The sequence below is a fragment of the Macadamia integrifolia genome, chromosome 13 (genome assembly GCF_013358625.1).
Source record: "Macadamia integrifolia cultivar HAES 741 chromosome 13, SCU_Mint_v3, whole genome shotgun sequence".
NCBI lineage: Eukaryota > Viridiplantae > Streptophyta > Magnoliopsida > Proteales > Proteaceae > Macadamia > Macadamia integrifolia.
This window is the reverse complement of record NC_056569.1, coordinates 5,726,540-5,747,648: the sequence shown is the minus strand read 5'-3', so window position 1 is coordinate 5,747,648 and position 21,109 is coordinate 5,726,540. Positions and strand designations below refer to the sequence as shown.

The window sequence follows — 21,109 nt, the reverse complement described above, 5'->3', positions numbered from 1 at the left end:
TTCAGTCAAAAAACTTAATGGCATAGCCTTAGCCACCAACTTTATTGACCTTTTGGCGTTAGGTAGGCATCAGCTCTCATACATCATCTTATTCTTGGATGAGAACGCACTAGAATGCCATTGTCAATGGTCCTTTAGTTTTCTCAAAAATGTAATATCTCACATTGAATATCTTTAATATTTCTTCCGTTTACTAAGCCTATAAAATGTTCTTTCGAATTATGGCAACTTTACAAAGCTTGGGTTTGAGGGTTTAATGGCAGAAAGGTCAACAAATAAATCACTTTTACTATCACTCTACAAATGCTCATGCAATTCTTTTGAAGTTATTAGACCCATTTCCTCCTTCGAGAATCTCTTCCTTTATTTCAATTTTTTAGAACTCCCATCTATTTTGGTGTGGATGGCAAATTGGTCTATATTTTTTGGTTTCAATAGAACTCATTACGAGCTTCATTTTTTCTATTATTATCTAAAAATAATCAAGTTATTAATAAATGGACGAAAACAATTAGAAATAGATTATTAGAAATATTTTCTATATCCTCCCAAATCAATCGATAATATCAAAATCTGATGAAGCAGCACAGCCCGGTTTACTAATGGGATCCCCTAATGCATAACAAAATTTCACTTTCAATCAGAGGAATAAATGGATCTGGTAGGAGAATAACAAGCTTCAATGCTGCAATCACCATCTCTCATAAAAAACTTCACATTCTTTTAAAATATTGCATCAGGATTGATACCGATACAGATTGCTCATATCGAATTGAATCAAATGGTTTTGCCTTTAATTTTGATTAGAAATTATTTTTTAGACAAACTTTACCAATAGTTAGAACCATTCCACGAACATAGGATCTTGCAGGTATCGGTATCGAGCCTAGTTAGTAAATTCGCATATAATGCGTGGATTTTTGCCGTATCCAAATGTTGCGATCAAAAAGTCATAATTTAGCGTATCAATCTAAAAAAATCCATGTTATACATGTATTCTATATGTACTCATATTATACACGTATAATATATTTTATTCTTATTAATACATTTAGTTTCGAAAGGAAAAATAAAAATTTCAACCCCAAAAGTCAAAACGACACTTCTCCATTTTCGTAGGTTTTTCCATTTTGAGAAAATCATGGATGGCACGCGTCTCCCTTTTTTATTTTATTAATTTCATCCCCTCTTTCCATATTGCCGCTCTCTCTCTCCTTTATTACCTTATACCCTTTATTTAACTTCATTTCAAGCTTATCCTAAATCTATTAATCAAGAACCTTACGTGTCCACCCTCTTGAACCCCAAGGGTTAGCGCAATTGGCTTGGAGGGGACACAATACTCCGCCTCAAGAAGCGAGGTCCGGTGATCAAACCTTCGTCATTGTGCCTATTTCTTGGGGCCATCGCACGAGAGTTTCCGTCTTGGACTGACCCGGTCCTGTATAAACGGTATCACAGTGACCCCAGGGATTAGTTGGGCCATAGATCCGGACACCCTGGGTATAAAAAAAAAAAAAAAAAAATCCACCCACTTGTTTCTATCCATTATCCCATGAAGTCTACTTAATTATAATTTTGTCACCCAATTTAAAATCTTACCTTAATTACAAATCTATTGTTGGTTATTACGATTGAATTATTGGATATCTGAATAGACCTATACAAGATCTGATTCCGGTTTTAGACTACAGATCAGCATCAATAGGGGTTGCTGTGAATTTTCTTGTTTTATAAGATAATATCAATGATGATATTATAATTTGTTAAATGATTATCCACATGCTATTATTATTATTATTATTATTATTATTATTATTATTATTATTATTATTATTATTATGACAAATATATGCTATTATTTACTATGATAGAAAGTGGTTGATGGTTCACCTATCAACATTGGCTATGATAGACATGATTAAACTTAATTAATATTAGATGTAACACAAAAAAATTTGAGAAATGATCCCCAATTGAAAAACTAGATTGAATTTAGGTGTTCATGAGAGCATGGAATATTAAAATTTAGTTGTAAACAACAAGTTTTAGTTCATTCTTAATACCATAATAAACCCGTATTTTTGCTCATAGATTTTTACATAGCAATCATATTAAATATGTACCGTATCATTGTCGTGCACGTTTTATTGCACCGAATTTCTGAAACATATTATTTCTGTATGGCTCGTTTAATTGCCATACATATCCGTTCTAGTATTATTACCGTCCCCGAACTTGCTAACTATGGTATCAAGCATGGCAAAGAAAAGGGAAAGCGGAGGCATCGAGAGGTCGGTAGCCTATGAGTAGAAATATGGAACAAAAAGAGAAGGCTTGGATTCACTTCAAGATTTGCAAGGAATCACTAATGCTACAGAGAATGGGAAATGATCTCACGAGCTCCAACATGATTTCATTATGTTCCATCCTAGAACACAATCTTTTCAAACACCGCCCCCCCTCCACCAATAATTACTCCCTAGTAATAAATCCCTAATAACTACTTCCCCAGCAATAACTTCATAATAATTACACTTAACATTAGTACATAATTAGTACATAACTGCTTGTCACAAAATAAAAGAAACTACATATTAGTCAATAAAAATATACGCCCACACAGGTTAACAAGGGATATCTAGCCACTGTACGGCTGTGTAAGTTTGCTTCTCCTTTGATATGTCGCCAATCCCTGACTGATTTCCTCATCACTATTGTCTCGGTATTCTCTTACTAGAGTTCTAAATCTTTCAAAGACAGAAAAAGTTGCATATCCTTCAATCCCTTCCTTGTCCTTACTATCCACCATATCTTATCTAACCATCATATATAAAGATTTGAACTTCTCCTCTATAAACATCACCTCATACCTTTTTGCCCAATACACCAGCAAATAGAAAAACTATGTTTTCACAAAATATCATGCACATTTACAACCATCCCACGAATTCCTCATCGGGCTGAAAACCCAGAAAGAATGGCCTCCATTATTGAATGGACTTTTGAACCCAAAGGAGTCCCGTTTCCTTGAAGTCATGTTCTCCCCATAAAAACTGCAGGTTCTCTGGGCTGAGAGAGTGTGTCAAGTGTCTGATTCATTATCCAAATCACAGATGACATGGTAGGTCTACATTCAGCATCTCCTTGAACACACAAAAGCCCTACAAGGAGGCATCTCAAGACTTCAGTTGTTGGACATGAGTCTCTCAACAAAGGGTCTAGAAACTCCAAACCTTTGCCTTCTTGCCAGTCTCCAGGCCTGAAATTTTTCAAATTTTCATGAAATTATGTGGAGAAAAACATCAATTAATTAATTTAATTGATTGAAAAGAAAATTGTTATCACAGTTGGTAAAACTTACATATCCAAGGAGGTTTTGAGAATCTTCCCCAAGGTAGAAATTGTTAACTCTTTTTGCGCTTAATATCTCGAGCAAAATAACTCCAAAGCTATAAACATCAGATTTCACAGAAAATCGACCCTTTATAGCATACTCTGGAACCTTATATCCACTGTATTTTATCAATATTCAGTAACTATTGAAGTGTCATTGAGTGCTAGAAGATTTTATGTAAATAATAGCTTCAATAATACTTAACAATGGAACAATCAACAAAGATGAATGCAGAACTTAGAATAAAACTAAGTCATCAAACATTCGCTACGGGGAAAATGGATTCATGACTCATAACTTACATGGTACCGGCAATTTTTTTTGTATTCTCTCGAGTTTGATCCACGACAACTAGTTTTGCCAAGCCGAAGTCCGAAATCATTGGGTTCATTTTGGCATCAAGTAAAATATTGCCAGGCTTAAGATCGTGATGAATAATCTTGAATCAAGAATCTTCATGAAGATAAAGAAGACCTCGTGCAATCCCTTCTATGATTTTACAGCGCCTCTCCCAATTCAAGTCTGCACATTTGATTGGATCTGTCCATTCATCCAAATAATAATCAACTTGGAGCTCAAATAGTTTACATATACAGTAAGTCTGAATAGTTATGGTTGTTAAAGAATACAATGATCAATTGCTAGAGGGACGGTATGAAAAAAAAATATTTGAGAGAATAAGAGATAATAGACCAACCAAATAAGAAGTAATCAAGACTTTTGTTGGGGAAGAACTCATAGATCAACAGTTTTCCTTCCAAGCAGAAGCCTAGCAATCTAACAAGATTCCAGTGTTGAAGCTTGGCTACTAAAGCAACCTCATTCTCAAATTCCACTTCACCTTGTGTAGAATTTCTAGAGTCTCTTTACAGCTACCTCATGTCCATTTGAAAGCCTATCCTGTTGAAATATAAGAAGAGAATAAACTAAGGACTTTATTTATTTATTAATTTTAACTTGACACAACAGAAAACATATATAAATATTGTGTGACATTATGTATAGGAAATCAGTAGGGTAACATTTCATTACCATGTAAACAGCACCAAATCCACCAGCACCCAGCTTTTTACATCAGAGAATTCATTAGTCGCATCTTTTATTGTACTGAAGTCATATTGCAAAGTATCCCCACTAGTAATCTCATCTACAACTTCACATATAAACGGCATAAAGGTAAATTAGCCCATAAGAAAAAGTATTCAAGAATAGATTTGGATATTATTAACATAAAAGTTGGACAACATTTGAAACCCCTAATCAAAGAGGGGGGGGGGGGGGAGGAGGAGAAGCAGCAGCTGATCTATAAACTGAGTTGAACCAGTTCCAAGATAGCTGACTGACAGATAACAGAGTGGGGAGGTGAGCTGCTTGATACTTCCTACCAATTGAAACATAAAGGAAACATGTTTCGGCTGAAGGAACTATAAGATTAACAATCATCTTTGAGGCAGGTGGGGAAATTTTGCAATTGATTGCAAAAAAGAATAGGAGATTAAAATATAGAACATAACAAAATATGCCATTGAAAGTTGACTTGAGTCTCTAAATTCCATGATAAACTTTTCTTATATACAAGTTTGACACTCCAGTAAAATAGTGAAAGAATTAGGGAATTCTGAAACATAATTACTCACCATAATCTTCTGACTTTCGCTTTGTCTTTTGTATGAAGTAAAAAAGGATAAGAAAAGTATCACTGTAATAACCACAGGAGCAGCAATAATAAAAATAATCCAAAATGAATTCCTCCTTTTTCCTGTATAAGCAAAACATTTTCAGATGTAAGTTACTCATGGTACTGCTCCTAACAAAAGTTTACATATTCAAGACTGAGGTCTGCTGACTCCAGAGCACAATTCACCTTTTGTTTATCTTTCAACTGTTTTATGGGGCTTAGGGCCTTATATCAGAGATAAAGCTCTATTAAATAAAAAAACAATGTGACCATTTATATGATGGAGTTGACATAGAACTGAACAGAGTCCAATATACTCTGTTCAACCATATTGTTCCTCCCTGAAGGCAATATATTAAAAAGAACCTGTGTGAATGAGAGATTGTCACAACCAAAGATTTCAAAAAGAGCTGCTACAAAGCAGGCCATGGTATAAAGTTTCTCAGACCATCATCTTTTCTTGTGCAGGATAGTGGTATTCCCAAAAGCAAGAGTCCTTATGGCAAGATTTCAAGGGCATAATTTCATTTGCCCATTCCTCACCAAGCTAGAAATGGGGCTTTTCTGGGTCTCATGGATGAGAACAGCATATATTGGATTTCAGTTAATCCATTAGTATTTTTCCATTAATCATGATAATTAATAGCTCCTACTACAGAATTGCCAAACACATGGAAGGTGAATGGCTAGATCCAAGACTAATTAGGAGAGCAATTTTACAGCCCTAACAAGACCTCACTCTAGCACTAAATACATATATGAAAGAGTTCAATTTTGGGGTTTATGGTTCATTAAAGGATGCAAAACACATGGATGGTCAATGGCCAGGTACAAGCATGGAATCAAGTATCGGTATCGGCTGGATTGGATTGGTATCGGTGAGACCGATCCTGAGACGAGTATCAGTATCGTCCTGGGATCAGATACCGATCCGGATCGGCCGATCCATTAAAACCATGATTCCTTCATCCGGCGAGAAACAGCCCATATATCTTGTGAAACCTTGTAAAATTTGCTTCTCCGGTTGCGAAATATTTGATTCTAGAGGAAGAAACAGAGTTGGTGATAGCCAATGTTGCAAGGCTGTCCATCAAATTAGACAATTTCTGAAGAAACCCATTTGGATTTAGGTTGAAAATATATCTGCTCTCCCATTTATAAGCTCGGGGAGTGACCTGATTAAAAGCCCGGTGATAATGGTGATACCTCAGCATACATTCTTCATACCATAAAAGGGCTGGTTGGTTAACTGCGCAGAGTTGCTTGATCTTTACAACCGCAGTTTCAACGCAATTTCAGCAAATGTTGTGTTCAACATCGCCTCTGCAGAGGAATAACCCATAGACTTCATCTCTATTTTGGCCAACTGTGGCGTTGTAGAATCCATTGTTGGTGGATAAAGAAGCGTTTGAACATAGATAAGAGGGAAGAAGGTTGGTGTTTTCTCCGATTAGGATGTTGGTTGCGTTACTGTTAGACGTCAAGGATTAAAGTATAGGTATCAGTCAATCGTATCGGTTTACCAAAATTAAGATACATATTAAAGGGTATCGTATCGTATAAAAGATACGCTAAAGATACACACATAAATAAATAAAAAACGTTTTTTTAAACACTTTTACATAAAGAATTTGTTAAAAAAAGCTATTGATAACATATATTATGCATAAATACTAAATTGAGGGTATCGCACTAAAAATTCAAGGTTTGTAATTGTTCCATAAATGTAAAATTTTTGTTCTCAACTTTGATTTCCACTTTAGTTAGAGAAATATGGCTTGCAGCAACTTTGGAACAAAAACCCCTAAAAAATCGTGTTTTTCTGAAAATTATCTATCTTGACCATATTATATGACCCTAGTGCATTGTATCGATACATACCGATACTCACGGATACATATCGATCGATACATATTGATATATATCGAAACGTACATTTCATCTCGATTTTATATTTTCCATAGAGTCATATGGGTGCATATTGTATCGTATCGATGTATAGCGGTAATATATTGATGTATATTGGTATGTATTGTAAGATATATATCGATACGAAAGGATTTTAAAATTTTCATTTATCGTGTCGGTGTGTATCATATTGATCGATTAAATTTAAGATATGTATCAAAGGGTATCATATCGATATTGAAAATACTTTAAATCTCGTCGTTGTACAGTAAGTATCAATGAAAGTGGGTTTGGAAATGGCGGCGGCGGGGCAGACCCAAATTCAGGAAAATTGAAGAAGGGGCACAGACCAAACTCAAATTCAAACTCAAACAAGAACTCATAGAGTTCATCTCTGCGTTTCAAAGGTGTCCGTCTTCTACCCGTGTCCTTTAAATGAAGGGTATCTATAGATATGGTTCAATTGGAGTCCAAAGAACAGAGTGGTCGTCGTGCTCGTGTAGCGAAGCATATGGATGGAAGAGTACGTAGTCTACTGATTTAGATTTAACGCGTAAGGAACACGGCAGTGGGATGGAAGATGGAAGATGGAAGATGGAAGATGGAAAGGGACTTTTTCGAAGGAGAGGGATAGAGGCAAACACAATTCCATGCCTACACCAGTAGGTTTGATTGAATTCGAGACGTTTACGTTCTAACTAATCAATCCAATTAATATGTGTCAGACTTAGTCCACATATTTATAAATAGATAGTATAAGGTGCAGCCACTTTAGTCCTACTCGACTTGTCTAATCGCCCAGCAAATTTATAAGTTTTACTTGAACTAATTCTTTTAAACCCGACCTAGTCTGATCCCTTGAATACTATTTGAAATCCTCATTTTGCCACCAATAAAATTGAAACGTAAAGCAAAAATGTAAATAGGTTTATTCCAATTTTCAAGATGAACAAGTGTCTTTAATGATAGAAAATAAAATTTATGTAATTGTGGTGGTGAATTAATGGTGGATTTGAAGGATATGTTTGAGGTATAATTGCGCTTTCAGTGGAATAAGTTTGTCAGCTTGAGTACTTTGACTATTGCAGCAATGTTGGGAAGGCTAGAGTCCATTTAATCCCCATCAAGGGATAAACAGGTTCATAGCCCGGCCAAGATCTGTTTATGGAAGTCCAATTATAATCCGAGATCGACCGGCCCAATTATAAACCATACCATGCTCACCCTAGCTAAGCTTTGCTTAGTTAAACAAGCGTTCACGATGCAACACTAGAATTTGGCCAAGCCCATCTAGGTTCGATCGAGACTGACCCAACCCAATCAATTGAGACCCCTACACACAATGCTAGTGTGCTCGGTCTCTTCCCTTGGGCTCCGTTTGATTGCAAGGGAAATTAAAAAGAATGAAAATAAAATTTTCATACTTAAAAAATAAATGTTTGTAATCATTACCCCATGTGATTATATCATTATCTTCAAATTATTCTATATCTAATTATTAAATTTCAATTTATTTTGCATTCAAAACCCTTTACTACGAGACCAAAAGCTAATGGGTACGTCTCTGTTTGAATTTGAAGACCTGATAACTTATTGGTGGATTTTGGTTTAGAGTCTGAACCAATGTGATAATGGGCTTGGTCTACTGATTACTAGTGTTCCCTTTTATTATCTTTGAATGATAAGTACCTGTAATACATAAAATTTACCCTCCTAACCTAGAATGACAATTGTGCGGTTGTCAAGCTTCCAATAGACTCCTGTTATCATCAAAGATTTTTAGTCAAAAAGCTTCATAGCTTAGCCCTAGGTCTCCTGTCATCAAGTCACCAACATTTTTGACCTTTTGGCTCTATGCAGACATCAGTCCTCGTGTGTAATATTACATTTAGAACGCCATTGTCAATGGTTCTTTACTTGCATCTAGGGTTTCTCGATATTTCACATCAAATATCCTTTAACCTATTCTCATCTTATTAAGACTACAAATGTTCTTTTGAATTATGGCCAACATCATGTATATAAGCAGTGATTTCAAATTCAAAGGTTAATCGTTCTTTGAAACTTTACTAAGCTTGGTTTTGAGGGCTTAATAGTGAGAAAGTCAACAAATATATCACCTTGACTATCACTCTAAAAATCGTCATGCAATTCTTCTGAAGTTATTCGATCATTTTCCTCCTTCGAGAGTTCTCTCATTTTTCCCTGTTCTTTTAGGCCCCATCTATTTTGGTGTGGATGGTAGATCGGTCTATATTTCTTGGTTTCAATAGAACTCATTACGAGCTTCATTTATCTATTATTATCTAAAAATAATCAAGTTAGATTATTAGAAATATTTTCTACATCCTCCCAAATCGATCGTTAATATCAAAATCTGATGAAGCAACACAAATCGGTTTATTAATGGGATCCCCTAATGCATAACAAAATTTCGCTTTCAATCAAGGGGAAAATTGGATTTGGTAGGAGAATAACAAGCTGCAATGCTGCAATAACCAATTCTCTTGAAAACTTTCACATTCTTTTAAAATATTGCATCAAGATTGATACCAATACGGATCGCTCCACGGTTTTGCCCTTAAGTTTGATTTAAATTTATTTTTCACATAATTATACCTATAGTCAGAACCATTCCCCGAATATAGGATCTTGCAAGTATCAGTATTAAGCATAGCAGAGAAAAGCGTAAGGGTAGACATCGAGAGGTTGGTAGCCTATGAGAAGAATTAGGGAACAAAAAGAGGGGGATTGGGTTCACTTCAAGATTTGCAAGGAATCACTCATGCTCCGGAGAATGGGAAAAGATCACAAGCTCCAACATATTTACATTATTTTCCATCTTAGAATACAGTCTTTTCAAGCCCCCTCCACCAATAATTACTCCACAGTAATAACTCTCTGATAACTACTTCTCCAGCAATAACTTCATAATAATTACACTTAAAAAATACAACATTAGTACAGAATTTGTACATAACTGTTTGACACAAAATAAAAGAAACTACACATAAGTTAGCAAAAATATACACCCACAAATCTTTCAAAGACAGATACAGATGCATATCCTTCAATCCCTTCCTTGTCCATACTATCCACCATATCTTATCTAACCATCATATATAAAGATTTGAACTTCTCCTCTTTAAACATCACCTCATACCCTTTCGCCAAATACACCAATAAATAGAAAAATTGTGTTTCACAGAATACCATTCACATTTACAACAATTAAATTGCAAGTTAGAGCTACAAACTACACCCCACGAATTCCTCATCGGCCTGAAAAACCAGAAAGAATGACCTCGATTACTGAATGGACTTTTGAACCCAAAGGAGTCCTGTTTCCTTGAAGTCTTGTTCTCCCCATAAAAAACGCAGGTTCTCTGGGCTGAGGGAGTGTGTCAAGTGTCTGCTTCAACAACCAAATCACAGATGACATGGTGGGTCTACATTCAGCATCTCCTTGAACACACAAAAGCCCTACAAGTAGGCATCTCAAAACTTCAGTTGTTGGACATGAGTCTCTCAACAAAGGGTCTAGAAACTCCAAACCTTTGCCTTCTTGCCAGAGTCTCCAGGCCTGTAATTTTTTAAATTTGCATGAAATTATATGGAGAAAAACATCGATTAATTAACTTGACTGATTGAAATGAAAATTGTTATCATAGTTAGTAAAACTTACATATCCAAGGAGATTTTGAGAATCTTCCCCACGGTAGAAATTGTTAACTCTTTTCGCACTTAATATCTCGAGCAAAATAACTCCAAAGCTATAAACATCAGACTTCACAGAAAATCGACCCTTTATAGCATACTCTGGGGCCATATATCCACTGCATTTATCAAAATTAGTAACCATTGAAGTGTCATCGAGTGCTATAAGATTTTATGTAAATAATAATATAAATAGTACTTAACTAGGGAAATCAAGCATCAATAATATCGCGATCCTCCAAAGAATAAAACCATGGAAATCAAGCATCAACAAGGATAAATGTGGTTTTTAGAATATAAGCAACTCAACAAACATTCGCTACAGGAAATGGATTCTGACTTCGAACTTACATGGTACCGGCAATTTTTTTTGTTTTATCTCGAGTTTGACCAATTTCAACAAGTTTAGCCAGGCCGAAATCCGAAATCTTCGGGTTCATTTTGGTATCAAGTAAAATATTGCCAGGCTTAAGATCGCGATGAATAATCTTGAATTGAGAATCTTCATGAAGATAAAGAAGACCTCGTGCAATCCCTTCTATGATTTTATAGCGCATCTCCCAATTCAAGTCTGCACGTTTGATTGGGTCTGTCCACTCATCCAAATTATGATCAACTTGGAGCTCAAATAGTTTACAAATACAATAAGTCTGAATAGTTATGGTTGTTAAAGAATATAGGGATCAATTGCTAGAGGGGTGGTATAAAAGAAATAGTTGAGAGAATAATAGAGACGAACCAAATAAGAAGTAATCAAGACTTTTGTTGGGGACGAACTCATAGATCAACAGTTTTCCTTCCAAGCAGAAGCCTAGCAATCTAACAAGATTCCTGTGTTGCAGCTTGGCTACTAAAGCAACCTCATTTTCGAATTCCACTTCACCTTGTGTAGAATTTCTAGAGAGTCTCTTCACAGCTACCTCATATCCATTTGAAAGCTTACCCTGGTGAAATATAGGAAGAAATTAAACTAAGGACTTTATATATTTTTAACTTGACACAATAGAAAACATAAATAAATATAAATGACATTACACATAGGTAATTAGTATGGTAACATTTTCATTACCTTGTAAACAGCACCAAATCCACCAGCACCCAACTTATTTACATCAGAGAAGTCATTGGTAGCATCTTTTACTGCACTGAAGTCATATTGCAAAGTATCCCCCCTAGTAATCTCGCCTAGAACTTCACATATAAATGATACAAAGTAAATTATAAGCAAATAGTTCTACAAAAGAATTGTGAGAATACATATATCTCGGTTGGCGGTCCATGGGTGTTCATAGACCTCCACACCGTGGGGTTATGGCCTTGGTTAAGTAGTTTAGATTAGGTTCTTCTAAAGCTTTCTATTGGATCTATGTTTCCTATTGTGTTTATACTTTAGGCTGAGCTAGGTGAATCTTTAGTCCCAGCTAAGTAAGTTTCCTATTACTTTTGTCACTCTGTTTTACTTTTAATACAAAGCATCAGGGGCTGGGATGATAGAACATTACAGTTTATTGCCCATTTTTCTCCCCTCTTTAACTCTCGTTATCTTCCTCTTCTCTCTCTCGCTCCCAGTCTACAAGGTGCTGATATTAATGAGCACCTTTATATAACCTGGGTTAACTCTCTATTCTGATTTTGAAGGTGATCTACAAGGGTTTCTGTTGAAGGTTGCAGAAACCTATGCTACTTAATATCGTTGTAGGCCCTAGTGGATGATGATACAATGATACACTAAGGTCTCTACTATTTTCATTGGATTGTATGGAGTCAGCAGTCGTTTGAGTACAATTATCTTCACAACCAGAGTTGCAGCAGATTTAGAATTCAGAAATCCACTGATCCGATTATCTTCAAGTTTTCAGGCTATATGGCAAACTTCTCATTTAGTGATGAAAATGGGTTTATTAGTAAATTTACTTAGTCTCAGCAGTAAATTTTGTATGATTCTTTTTACATAAAAATAAAGCTTCAACAAAAAAAAATTGGTTTCAATAATAGATCTGGCCATGTATACCATCAAAACATGTTCTACTTCCAGCAATAAATTTCTGATGCATTTTATTCTTTTTACAGAAACGTGAAACCTACCCCCTAAAATAGGTTTCAATAATAGATCTGGACATGCATACCACAAACGTCGGACAAGGTTTGAAGCCCCTAATCAAGGAGGGGAAAAAAAGAGAAGAAGCAGCTGAGTCATAATTGAGTCGAATGAGTTCCAAGTTAGCTGACTGACAGATAAAAAAGAGGGGAGGTGAGCTGCTTGATACTATTTCAGCTGAAGAAAATATAAGATTAACAATCATCTTTGAGGCAACTGGGGAACATTTGCAATTGATTAAAAGAAAAAAAGGAGATTAAAACAAAGAACATAACAAAATATGCCTTTGGATGTTGACTTGAGTCTCTAAATTGCATGATTAACTTTTTTTACATACAAGTTTGATACTCCAGTAAACTAATAAAAGAATTAGTGAATTCTGAAAAATAATTACTCACCATAATCTTCTGACTTTGGCTTCCTCTTTTGTATGAAGATAAAAATGATAAGAAAAAGTATCACTGTAGTAACCACGGGAATAACAATAATGAAAATAGTTCGAAATGAATTCCTCCCTTTTCCTGTATAAGCCAGAAACATTTTCATATGTTAGTTACTCATGGTACTGACTAACAAAAGTATAGAAATTCAAAACTGAGGTGTGCCGACTCCACAGCTCAATTCACCTTTTGTTTATCTATCAACTGTTTTATGGTGCTTAGGGGCAGAGCTAAAGCTCTATTAAATCACAAACAATGTGAGGATGGATATGATGGAATTGACATAGAGCTGAGCAGAGTCCTATATACACTGTTCAACCATATTGTTCCTCCCCGAAGACAATATATTAAAAGAACCTGTTGTGAATGAGAGATTGTCACACCAAAGATTTCATATAGAGCTGCTACAAAGCAGGGGGCCATGGTATAAAGTTCTCAACACTATCATCTTTTCTTGTGCAGGATAGTGGTCTTCCCAAAAGCAAGACTCCTTGTGGCCAGATTTCAAGGGCATACTTTCTCTCACCCATTTCTCACCAAACTAGAAATGGGGCTTGTTCTGGGTCTCACGGATGGGAACAGCCTATATTGTATTCCAATTAACCCCTAAGTATTTTCCCATGAATCATGATCTAAAACTTGAGCAACATGAATATAATTATAAAGTTATGTGAGCTTAGGAAAAGTAAAAGAAATTTGTTGAGTCTTCAGGTATACAATTAATATAGTTCATATTTAATCAAGATGGATCTTGTCACTCAAGGCAAGATAAATTTGTGTTTATTACATACAGTGGAGATGAGAGAAAAAAGAAGGCAGTATATGCAACCAAAGCATCTCTTGCATAATTCCCAGTAAAAGCTATACAACCTCCTCTTCTACCAGATATGAAACACTCTAGATTCAGCCTCTAAGGGGGGCATATTTATAGGGGACAGGAGCAAATAGTATACTACACAAGAAATAAATTACGAAGATAAAAATAGGAAAGAATTGCTTTTGGGGGTTTTATTGCTCATACTAGAATTGCCAAACACATGGAAGGTGAATGTCTAGAACCAAGACTAATTAGGAGAGCAATTTTAGAACCCTAAAAGACTCAAACTAGCACTGAATACATATATGAAAGAATTTAATTTTAATCAGAAGCGCAATTTAATTTTCAGCCCTAGCAAAAGTTATTTCAGCATTGAAAAGAATTGAATTTTCGATTATACAAAAGAAAAGTTGTGCTCAAGTTACTATACTCATCACCGATTCAAGTTCTCTTACCTGTTAATGAAGGATCTGATGCAGCGGAATAGAAAGGACGATCACTATACCTTGCAACACAGGTGAGATAATAAACACCCAAACCTGAACTCCCATTAAATGTAATGGAAATGTAATCAGTAGCATTTCTCAGGCATTTCTGACAATCACTTGGAGAAAGATCACGAGTACACTGCATCAGCCCATATATCTTTTCAGAACTTGAAAAATTTGCTTCTCCAGTTGCGAAATATTTGATTCTAGAGGAAGAAGAAGAGTTGGTAGCCATTGTTGCAAGACTTTTCATCAAATTAATCAATGTCTGATTAAACCCATTTGGGTTTAAAACATTTCTGCTCTCCCATCTATAAGAATAGGGAAACCACCAACTAGCACCCCAATGACTATAGATATACTTCACCATACACTCTTCATACCATGTAATGGCTTGTTGGTTAGCTGCACAACGTTGTCTGACCTCTACAACTGCGGTTTCAACGCAATCTTGGCAAGTGCTGTGTTCAACATCGCCTCTGCAGAGGAATAAACCATAGACTTCATCTCTATTTTGGCCAACCGTGAGGCTGTAGAATCCATTGTTGATGGATAAAGAAGCGTTTGAAGATAGATAAGAGAGTAGAAGGTCGCCGTTTTCTGCAATTGGGATGTTGGTTGCGTTAGTATAATAATCTCTTGAGGCTGTACAGTAAGTATCAACATAAGTGGGTTTGGAAATGGCGGCAGCGAGGCAGAGACCCAAATTAAGGAAAATTGAAGAAAGGGTACAGAACAAACTCAAACACAAGCTCAAGCTCAAACAACCACTCATAGAGTTCATCTCCGCATGCTCTATATGGGTTTCCTCTAGCTACGGCCTTTAAATGAACCTTCAGATAGATCAAGCGTGGGGAAGGGGTCCATGAAAGAATGGAGTGGTCGTGAGTCGTCACTCGTTTAGTGAAAAAGGGCTAATAAGATTTGGTATTTGGAATTTGGAATTTGGAATTTGGGATTTGGGATTTCTTACCTCTTTATATTTATCTGATTGGCACAGTGATGAATTTCTCTGGCGTTATATGTACCTTTGGGAGTATTTGTTCTCTCCCAACCACAGGCACAGGCACATTTCGTCAGTTATCTGGAAGGAGCATACTTTGACGGGGTGTCTATTTGAATTTGAGTTGGAATACCAATATTCTTGAATTTTTTATTAGTCTCATCGACGCATACTAACCTCACAACTGCATGAATCGAGTCATACGTATTAAATGAGAACCATTTAACTTTCATAAAAAACAATGATAAACACTAAACATCCTGTGTGAGTCAAGTCTTATAACACTGTTTAGAGAAGTCTTGTATTCCATTTATTGATTAATGGAGATTTTCTTAGATTAAAGCCTTGCACTTTTTCCTTTTCATCTTTGGAAATACCTTTTACATTAAAAATCGATGTGTTCTTATACTTATTGTTGTTGTTGTTGTATATATTCATTAACTTGCACAAAGGTAGAAAATAAACGGTAAATCAATATTTTTAGATAATTGTATTTTAAGATGTGACATTCCCACTCCAGACCATATAGTTAGTAAATATGTGTAATAAATGTGTATTTTTCATATCCGAATGTTAAGTTATTGAATCCACAGTTTTACATATAAAAATTCAAATACGAAAAAAATACATGTTTATTAAGGTATGCCAAATTAAACATGTATTTATCCATATTTTCTCGTATTTACTGTATTATTGATTTTAACAGAATTTTTTAGTTAAATAAAATCAAAACCAAAATCCATGTTCCATTGAAAACCCAAACCTACAAAGGGATGTAAGAATACTTCTTATAAGCTTCTTTGCCAATATTTATTTCAACTAATCATAAATAGGTTTTTTTTTTCCCTTAAAATCCTAAGTACATATATGTTTCATGGTATATACAAATTTGAATTTTTTTTTACAAATGACCGTATTAAAACATGTACCATATCATTTTCGTACACAATTTTATTACATTGAATTTTTAAAAAGTATTATTATTGTTTGGTCCATTCAATTACAGCACGTATTTGTTCCAAAACTTACTAAATATGCTCCAAACCTCCAAAAGTGGTGGGTTATCCCAATTTATTAGCATGGCAATAAACATCAAACTTGAACTCAATTTGCTTCATCGATTCCGAAATAGCAGGGTTCTAAGCATCAGTATACCAATGCCTCGTCAATCTTGGATTGGGTATCGATATTGGATTAAAGGTAAAATCATAAGAAAATCTTCTTTTTTTAATAGAAAACAAGGATAAAACAAGGATTTCATTAATATTCCTATATCACAGTATGTACATATATATATATATATATTTTTTTTTTTTTTTAAAGGAACTGTGCAAAGAGAACTTTGCTCTGTCACAATAGAGGGGAGGGGACTAGGCAGCATACATACATTCTTCCATAAAATGGTTTTTGGTCAACTAGGCAGCGTTGTTTGATCTCTTTCACCGCAGCTTAGACACAATTTTGGCTGGTATTTGTGCAACATCGCTTGCCCAAAGGAATAAACCTTTAGACTTGGTCTATCATGTCGGTGGCTAAAGAAGCATTAAAGGATAGACAATAGAGAAGAAGATTGGCGTTTGCTCCTAATGGGATGTTATTAGTTGCATTTTAATAAGCTCCATAGCCATAAAGGTTAGGAAAAGGCTGCCACCACCGACTACTTTTTTTTTTTTTTTTTTGGGTAATGCCGCCGACTTGCTTAATTGATTGATTGGAATTCCTTTTCTTATGTTCCACGAAATGGAACCATAACTTAAGGATCCCAGTCGTTGGATGGACCTAGCATATATTAACTCTGTTTCCACCATATATATATATATATATATATATATATATATACAGACCGAAAGGAAAAAGTGATAAAAAGAAGAGGACTTGTTTTTTAACTTCTAAAGAGCTCTCACTATCATGTTCTTAGATTAGGAGCGATCTACAGAGAGAGAGAGAGAGAGAGAGAGAGAGAGAGAGAGAGAGAGAGAGAGAGAGAGAAGGAAAGAGGAGTAATGGAAAAGGACTATTGATTGGGGTGAAACCGAGAAAGTAAAGAGAAGTGACCAGAGAAACTGAAGGGTAGTAGATTTAATGGTGCTGGGGCCGGGTTTGACCGTGGCTTCAGGCTTCCTCCCTTGTGGGGCCTTCAATGGTGTGCGTTGGTTCAGTTTCTTCCATGTGCTATCAACTTCACTGGAACAGAAGCAAGAGAGCAGACAAAAGTCACGATATGTGGGTTTTCATGAGGCTTGAGTCTTTTGGGTGCTGTAACTCGTTAATTTTCTCCTCTTTCCTAGAGAAATTAAATTTGGCACCCACAAATGTATGAGTTGTACCAAATCAAGAAGGCTATTTGTGAACCCGAAGAGTAAGCAAATTATTTCATTTAGAACAGTTGACTGAGTCCACTGATTTGTAATATTAACTCGTTTCTACCACCATCACAACCACAGAGCTCACCGAACCAATAGATAATAGTCTTGCCAACTTAGCTGGTACGTCTTGTGCTTGAACCAATAGATAATAGTCTTGCCAACTTAGCCGGTACGTCTTGTGCTTCTTCTTTTTTTGCTAACGACGGGGTTGATTAGTCCCATGAGTCCATATTGACCCACAACTGTATGGATCGGATCATACTAGGGTTGAATGAGAACCATTCAACTTTCATTGAAAGCAGTGAAGAGCACTAAACACCACCCGTGTGAGTGGCCCAAGGTGTGCTTAGTGGGAGTTGAACTCAAGACATCCGAGTTTACGGCTCGTACCAAATTTATTGTTCACCAACTGTACTATCCTCTTGGGTTTGTCTTGTGCTGCTTTACCTGTCATCATCTTGGATCATAGGTACCTATGATCATATGGCATTGTACCCATATTTATTTAATACAATATAGACGGAATGAGCAAAGCTAGATCCCAGTTTTGAGGCACCCGTCGGAGCAGCCGTGGACAGCAACAAACATGCTTGTTTCGGCTCACACTACAGTCGATTAATACGAAGTGTTCGATGACATAATCTCCGCCTCGAAGCCGACCTTCTCTGATTTACTCCCAAATTTAGTGAATTCCCGCCGTTTTGTGCGTGTTATAATATCCACTGTCAGTGCGTGAAGTTTCCTCCTTTGTGCGTGTTGGTTTTTTTTTCGATCTTGTGTGCGTCCTCCTATCATGTACGAGGGTTTGTCATGACTTGCAGTTTAGTAAACGATGGTGATGAAGCGGCAGATGACGACGATGATGATGCGTCACGAGGGCTTTTTACTGTGACCTTAACGACCTCTCAGTGTTCCGAATTGATTATCTCTACGGTTATCAAACTTGTTGGGACTTCAGAAGAGAGGAAGATATCCTCTAATCTATCTCTCCCTGGCTCTTTTTCTGACTCCTTGTTCATAGGCATTCTGATCCAGGAGGTGCTTCCAGGCCAGTGCATTGTTGTTGTCTCAGTTCTCATCATTGGAGTTTGCATTGGAGCGAAAACCAAAGGTGGTTTCGTCGACAGTGGTCTCGTCGGCGGGGGAACTGGTGGTTATACCCTAGCCATCCTGGATCGGAGTATGTAGGCCACGATCATGTACGGTATGCAGACTTTACGAAATGTGAGGCCCAGACAGGTTGTCACCCATCATTCCAAACCCCATGCCCATGATTTGTGCGGTTATGTTCGCTACACCCCTGCTCATTTTTATTCTACCCATGATTTGTATTAATTGACAACCTATTTCATATCAAATTCGGGGTTTCTAAAATTAATGAATTGGATTAGTAATACAATAGCACTGGTCTATAAACAGATCATCAAGATTATTTACAAGAACAATTACCCTGAGAATGTCGAGAGGTTATTCCTATTCCTCCAATTTTCAATCGGAAGGGTTTAATCTCAATATTCAATTTTTTTTTTTTTTTGGATAAATGCATTAAAAGAAGGGAGTTGGAAAACAGAGCTTTGAAGGGAAGATTAAAAACCCCTAAAATAGTATCAAAAGCCCAATAAGAACTACAACTAGGCCCAGATGAGCAACAAGAAACAAATGACTCATTGACATTACAACACAAAAGCCCAGATGGGCTTAAAAACAAAAGCAAAGAAGCCCATAACAAAGCAAAGGCAGCCAAGATAATTCTGGATAGAGTTCCACATACCATAATCAACATCTCAACACTTCATCTTCCAAGTGTCCATTTTGTCCAACTTTGGAGATGATTTTAGATCATCTTTTAAGCAATTGTTCATTTACTTCAAGGATTTGTTTTTATCAAATCTTCTTCAAGTTCCATCCTTGATTGGGTTTCCTTAATTCTTGGTTTGCATTGAAATAAAGGTATCAAATCTTGGCTCTGCTCTTAAGCCCAGTGTTATTTGGCAAGTCTGGCTTGCCTACCTTGATGCTACTTTTCAACAGATTATCACTTCACCTTTTTCTGTCATCACTTCACTACAGAATTCTACCATCTACCACAGTCGTCTCATATTACTGCTACTACTATTGGGTCTGATTAAGGGCAACTGATCAGCAAAGAGATTAGCTGTATACACTAATTTCTCAAACCTTGAGTAGCAGCTTGTGTAAATTCCAAAGCCTGCAATGGTATTGAAAGGGTTGTTATTTCACAATAGGTCTTTTTATTACTAATTTCACTTCGACATGAGACTTATTTTTTTAAAATATCAATTTAGTTTTCATACTTCATATCTCCTTCACTATTCATAAAATCACAGTCCAAAATTGAGTTTTTATTGGATTATTATTCTTTCTCAGTCTTTTGCTTTATCAAACTTGAAAAGAAGGTGATGTTTTCAAATGATTTCCTAATCTTACAACATTTTATGAACCCTTTATATGTTCTGAACCACCTAATAACTAAATCAGTGCACATATAGAATATGCACCCACACAACAAATCTTTCATTTATTTAAGCAACAAATATTTCATCAGATCTAACAATCCTATATAAAATACAACAAAATAAAACAAACTGTACATAAATTAACAAAAATATGCACCTATACATTTTACTAAGGGACATCTAGCCATGATGAAGTGATGTGTGTCTCTCTACATCTGATTCTTCTCTGTTATGTCCTAAATCCCTGAGTGATGTCCTCGTCGCTTATTATCTTGGTATTCTCTTACTACTGCTCTAAATCTTTCAAGGAAAGCTACAACTGACATATCCTTTAATCCCCTTCCTTGTCCTAACCATCCACCATATTGAAGCTAACCATCCTATATAAAGATTTGAAGTTCCCTTTAAAAGCCACCTCCTACCTTTTTCCTAATACACATTCAGATAGCAAAACTGTGTTTACACAAAATATCATGCACTTTTACAACCATTAAATTGCAAGTTAGAGCTATACAGACTACATTACAACCATCAAATTGCAAGTTAGAGCTATATACAGATTACACTACATGAATTCCTCATCGGGCTGAAAAACCAGAAAGAATGACCTCGATTACTGAATGAACATGTGAACCCAAAGGAGTCCGATTTTCTTGAAGTCTTGATCTCCTAGTAAAAACTGCTGGTTCTCTGGGTTGAGGGAGTGTGTCAAGTGTCTAC

General features: G+C 36.0%; 1 protein-coding gene and 1 pseudogene across 2 annotated transcripts; both read right to left on the bottom strand.

Moving 5' to 3' along the window:
- Positions 1-2,817: 2,817 nt before the first annotated feature.
- Positions 2,818-4,569, bottom strand: LOC122059853 (annotated as a pseudogene).
- Positions 4,570-9,778: 5,209 nt separating this feature from the next.
- On the bottom strand, positions 9,779-15,494 carry LOC122059745 (putative receptor-like protein kinase At4g00960). 2 transcript variants are annotated; one of them, XM_042622772.1, is made up of 7 exons: positions 14,511-15,491; positions 13,197-13,319; positions 11,770-11,891; positions 11,440-11,644; positions 11,052-11,289; positions 10,669-10,819; positions 9,779-10,566 (listed from the first exon to the last, which is right to left on the bottom strand). In XM_042622772.1, the coding sequence occupies exons 1-7, from the start codon at positions 15,325-15,327 to the stop codon at positions 10,258-10,260; spliced, it is 1,965 nt and encodes a 654-aa protein (XP_042478706.1). In that variant the 5' UTR covers positions 15,328-15,491; the 3' UTR covers positions 9,779-10,257. The 2 variants fall into 2 exon arrangements, with proteins under 2 accessions (XP_042478706.1, XP_042478707.1); XM_042622773.1 differs by having other exon boundaries at positions 10,266-10,466; positions 14,511-15,494.
- Between the last annotated feature and the right edge of the window lie 5,615 nt (positions 15,495-21,109).